We start from the raw sequence: 5211 nt of genomic DNA on the forward strand, positions 1-5211 counted from the left end.
GTATATTCTCATATATTTTATTATATTTAATATTTAAATTGTTTTTCTTTTCTTTCGTGTTAAGAGGGCGGGGCGAGGGAGGGAGGGAAGAGAAGAGATGGGAGGGAATAAAGTAAGAATAATTTAATTATTACCATCTTTTTTTTTTCCTCCCCCCTACGAATGTAAATTATTACTCTTATTTAAATAAAATAATTAATTTTCATTGTTAGAGTAATAATTTTTAACGGGTAATAAATAAATTCGTGGGAGACCACACCCCCTTCCCCTCCTCCTCCTCCTTCCTCCCTACCTCCTCCCCCTCTTTTTTTTTGGCAATCGTTTTGTGACCAACAGCATTTTTTACCTTTTAATTAATTAATTTATTATAAAATAAAAAAGAAAAAGAAAAAGTTTGAAGAGATTGTTATTATTATTATTATTAAGTAAGAAAAATATAATAACTTTTAATCTTATTATTACGATGTAATTAAATTTTTGGCGGGAAATTTTCAAAAAAAAAAAATTTATCGTTTAAAAAAAAATAAAAATAAAAATAAAAATTAAATTTCTTTTTTTTTTTTTTAAATAAAATTAAATACGTGTTTTTTTTTTTTTGTAAAAAAAAAAAACATAAAAATGTTTTTTGCGTTTTTTTTTTTTTTTTTTAAACATAAAACGATATTTATGACCTTTTTAAGTCGTAAAAAAAAAAAAGAAAAAAAGTAAATAAAGTGTAAAAGGTCAATGTTGAAAACGTTTTTTTTTTTTCCTTACGTAATAACTTTATTTAACATTAAAATCATTCAATTATTCATTAAAAACGAATTTTTTTCTTTTCTTTTTTTTTCCGCGTTTAATATAATTAATATAACGAATGAATTCATTCATTCATTCATTCATTCATAAAAAAAAACTTTGTCGTAATTTAATCCTTTTTCATAATCATCATCATCATATTTTTCTCCTTTTTTTTTTTTTTAAATAACCATATTAATTGTTTTTTTTTTTTTTTTTTCGAGCGAGAGAGAGAGAGAAACATTAAAAAGAAAAAAAAGGAAAAAAAAGAAAAATTTGTCCTTTAACCTCTTTTTTCTTTCTTTTTATTATTGATCATTTTTTAACGGAGATGAAAAACACTTTCCATTTTTTTTTTAAGCCCAAAAATAAAAAAAAGTATAACCCGAGCAAGTCATTTATTTTTATATATTTTTTTTGTTGTTGTTTCTGTTGTTGTTGTTTGTTGTAAAAAAAAAAAAAACATCAGGAAATTAATGTGGATATTTTAAATGGCAATATTTTGACGTTTTCCTTTTTCATTTTTTAAATCCCTCCTCCTCCCCCTCTACTCCCATCTCCTCCCCCAATCCCTCCCCAAACCGTTTTTTTTTCTTCCCCTCTTCCACGCATCTCCTCCTCCTCATTTTAAATTTATATATTAATATATTTATTTTTGTACGAGAAAAACAGGAAGAAAACGAATGAATGCAAAATTTTTTTTTTATGGAAAAAGAAGAAAATAAATTTTTTTTTTAATTTTTAAAAACGTCATCACGCGAGTACTAAATTTTCATTTTAATAATAGAATTTAAACCAATCATCGTGAATGACTTATTATTATTATTATTCCCTTATCATTATTATTAATTTTCATTTGCTAAATGTTTATTAAACCATCCACCATAAATATTATTCGTTTCCTTGTTTTGTTTTTAAGTAAAAACAATAATAAATATAAAAAAAATCAATGTAATAATTTTTAAAAAAATTTATGTACATAAATATATATTTTTTCATTTCTTAATATCAAAAAAAATAATTTTTATTTTATTCGACTTATAAACAAGGGTAAACAATCCTACTAAACTTTTCAATTTTTTATTAAAACCGACAATAAAAAAAAAAATTTCATCTTTCTTTTGTTTTTGTCTTAGTGCAATTAATGTTTTTCTTTTCCTAATTTTCTTTTCCTTTCTTTCTTTTCCTTTCTTTTCTTTCTCTTTTTTTTCGTTAAAACAATTAAATAAATGAAAGTTTTCAAAAAAAAAAAAAAAATTCTCCCTTTTTATTATTTTTTTTAAAAGTTTTTCTTTATTTTTCTTTTTTTTTGTCATCGTAAAAAACGACAGGGCCACGTACACCGAAAAAAAAAAAAAAAAACAAAATAATAATAATAATAATTATTACGACAACTACTTCGAGTGTTGAAACGCTACGACACGAATTTTCATCATCATCATTCGATGCTTGCTTTTTTTTTTTTTTACTCCTATAACGGCCCGTATAAAAAATAAATGATTCGTTTTTTTTCCTCTCTCTCTCTCTCTCTAACAACTCGAAAAAAAACAACAGGAGCACAAAGAGAGAAAGAGATAGATAGATAGAGAAAATAAAAAAAACGGAAAAATGTAAACAAGTTTTATGAATAAATAAATAAATTTCGACCGCTGCAATATAGTACATGTACACACAACAAAACCTTTTTTTTTATTCGCGTGAATGGATTCATCCATTTGGCATATTTGAACAGGGAGCCACGTATATTATTAACCTTTCCCATATTTTTTTTTTTTTTTTACGTTTTCAACAGCAAAAAATTTGCGGCGTAATAATTAATTAATTTTTTTTTTTTCCCTTCCCTACCAAAAATCCATTTTGAATCATTTCAAAAGCATTTTATTTTATTTTTTTTATAAACGAGAATTTTTTTTTTTTTTTCCTTTTGGAAATTTCCAACGACGACTTTACTACCCATTCATTCATTCAATAATTTTTTTTTCCCACTCGATTCCAAATCCGAAAGCTTTCGAAATTATTTTCACCTCAGGACACGCTTTTGGTTATTCAAACTCTGAAAGTCGAAACGACGATGATAATGATAACGACGACGACGACAACAACAATAACAACCGGATAAAAAACCGGATAAAAAAATAAAAAAAAAATAAGAAAAAAAATAAGAAAAAAAAAAACTTACCTTATTTTCTTCCGGGAATAAATTTTTCATGTGTTCGACGAATGACTGACACAAAACCGAATCGCTAAAATTCGTTATTCCTTTCGACCTTTGATTCGATTGTTCGAAAAATTTATATACAGAATAAAATAATGTCGGATCGTTGGTTTCTTGAGCTGCTTCTAAAAATTTTCTCGCCGATAACTGATTTATTATATCGGCGTTTCTCGCAAATCTAAATAAAATATAAGTTTGCATTAGTTTTCTTTTTTTTTCATTCGAACTTTTCCATCGAGAAAAAAAAGAAAATGAAAATCACTACTTACCTTATAGTGGGTAAAATTAATTTTTTATGTAAAAGTATTTCCATTATTTCATCATCTGCGTTACCCAACCTTTTAAGCATGTCCAATGATAATTGAAGTGCGGGCGGATATATATTTTTTAATGATAACAGTAAACATGCCTGAAACAAAAAAAAAAAAAAAAATTCAAATTAATAACTCTCTCTCTCTGTCTACCTCATCATTTTTTAATGTCATCACACAATCCATTAATATAAATTATATTAATAGAATTTTATGTAAAAATTTTTACCAATGATTTAGAATCCGGCAAAACTCTATATTGTAACAAATTATGAAGTCTCGACAGGCCGTGTTTTTCCCGAAGTAAACAATCAATTAATAAATTATTTAAATCTTGAAAAGGTATTTGCAAATCGTTGAGAGATCTAAGATATTCTAAAATGACTTTTATCCCGAATTCTCCTGTTAAAAAAAAAAAAAAACAATTCGATAAAAACGATTAAGAGAGAGAGAGAGAGAGAGAAAATTATATTTACAAAAAAAAATTAGATTTTTGACTTGGATGCACTCTCAAAATTACTTACCATTGTAATTGGGTAAATTTTTTTTTTCTGAAAATTTCGAAAAAATATTCGAACACATTGTTTGCTCGTCGACGACAATTTTTTCAGGTCCCGTGTCTTTTATAACGGTCGGCTGACTAGTTAACTGACCCGCAGGAGTACCTATATGCGGTTGAGCTAATTTATTCAATTGTTTTCTATAAGCCGTATTAATCAAGTCAAAAACCTGAGAAATTACTTTCAAATCGTGTTTCGGTTCTTTACACGGATCGGTTATATCTTCTATGACCTGGAAAAATAAATCAAATCCATAACTTTTCCTTTTTCTGCTATTGAAAATTAGAAAATTAAAAAATAAATTAATACCTTGATAAGCAATGGTAGAGCCTTTTCCGTTTTTCTTCTGAGTAAAAAATTAACTAATTTTTCCGTCGGAATATCTAATTCGCATAAAATCGACAAATCGATATCAACATACCTTGTAAAAAAAAAAAAAAAAACTAAAATTAAATTACGTTTAAAAAAAATATTTTAGAAAATTACATTCGATGAAAAACAAAAAATTAACTACCACAAAAATCCTAAAAATGCATCAATTATTATGTTGGGTTGAAAAATAACCCAATTGGCGGAATATAAAGGACATTGAAAAGGTTCTTGTCCTGGTAAATCAACTATGCAAGGCTTCATAGGCATGGGTTTGATCATGGGTTTTATATTAACAGGATCTAAACTATCCGAATCAGAACCTATGTCAAAAAGTAAGGTACTACTTGATCCTTGATGATGTACCAAAATTAAATTGTCAATTGTACTTATTTGAAAAAATCCAGAACATTGAAGATGTAAAATATGAGTTTTTCTAGTTGTTTGAAGTAGCCTAGAAATTTACAATAAATATAAAAATGAAAAAAACAATTTTAATTTAATTTTTTATCATTTGATTATATTATTTATTTACCTGTGAACTGTGTAAATTACAATTTGGGAACCAGATGAATTGTGAGTAGACGATTGAGCTGGATGATGAAGGATTAATATGCAAGTATTACCATACAACACAGATGGTGTAACATATTTTTCTAATAATTGTTCTCTTGTCGGAGTTCCTGGAGGATCAACTAAATAAAAAACAAAAAAAAACATTTTTTTATTAATGTTAAGTTAAAGGTAAATAATACAGGACAATAATTATTAATTTTACTATTTTTGTTCTTACCTTGAAATTTTATTAATTTAGTTAAAGTTTTGGCTTGACTATAAGACACTGGAATAATATTAGTTCCATTCGGAGCAAGTGCTAAAAATATAATACTAGAAACCGAACAAGCTACAAACCAATTGATTTTTAAATTTAATGTTTTTAGAGATTTTAAAGCTTTTTTTTTCTGCCAAAACCTAAAAT

At 25.9% G+C, this 5211-nt stretch overlaps 1 protein-coding gene across 1 annotated transcript in view; it reads right to left on the bottom strand.

Annotated features, from left to right (window-relative positions):
- Nucleotides 1–2797: 2797 nt before the first annotated feature.
- Phum_PHUM595520 (uncharacterized protein) overlaps nt 2798–5211 on the bottom strand; it is a gene marked incomplete at both ends in the record, with an annotated part of 4564 nt that continues 2150 nt past the window's right edge. The window contains 9 exons of the mRNA XM_002432558.1: nt 2798–2830; nt 2957–3170; nt 3262–3401; nt 3533–3705; nt 3828–4095; nt 4173–4284; nt 4378–4686; nt 4768–4927; nt 5026–5136. Of these exons, the coding sequence (XP_002432603.1) occupies nt 2798–2830; nt 2957–3170; nt 3262–3401; nt 3533–3705; nt 3828–4095; nt 4173–4284; nt 4378–4686; nt 4768–4927; nt 5026–5136 (1520 nt within the window). The remainder of the gene's footprint in view (nt 2831–2956; nt 3171–3261; nt 3402–3532; nt 3706–3827; nt 4096–4172; nt 4285–4377; nt 4687–4767; nt 4928–5025; nt 5137–5211) is intronic.

The sequence above is a fragment of the Pediculus humanus genome, genomic scaffold (assembly GCF_000006295.1).
Source record: "Pediculus humanus corporis 1103172108314 genomic scaffold, whole genome shotgun sequence".
NCBI lineage: Eukaryota > Metazoa > Arthropoda > Insecta > Psocodea > Pediculidae > Pediculus > Pediculus humanus.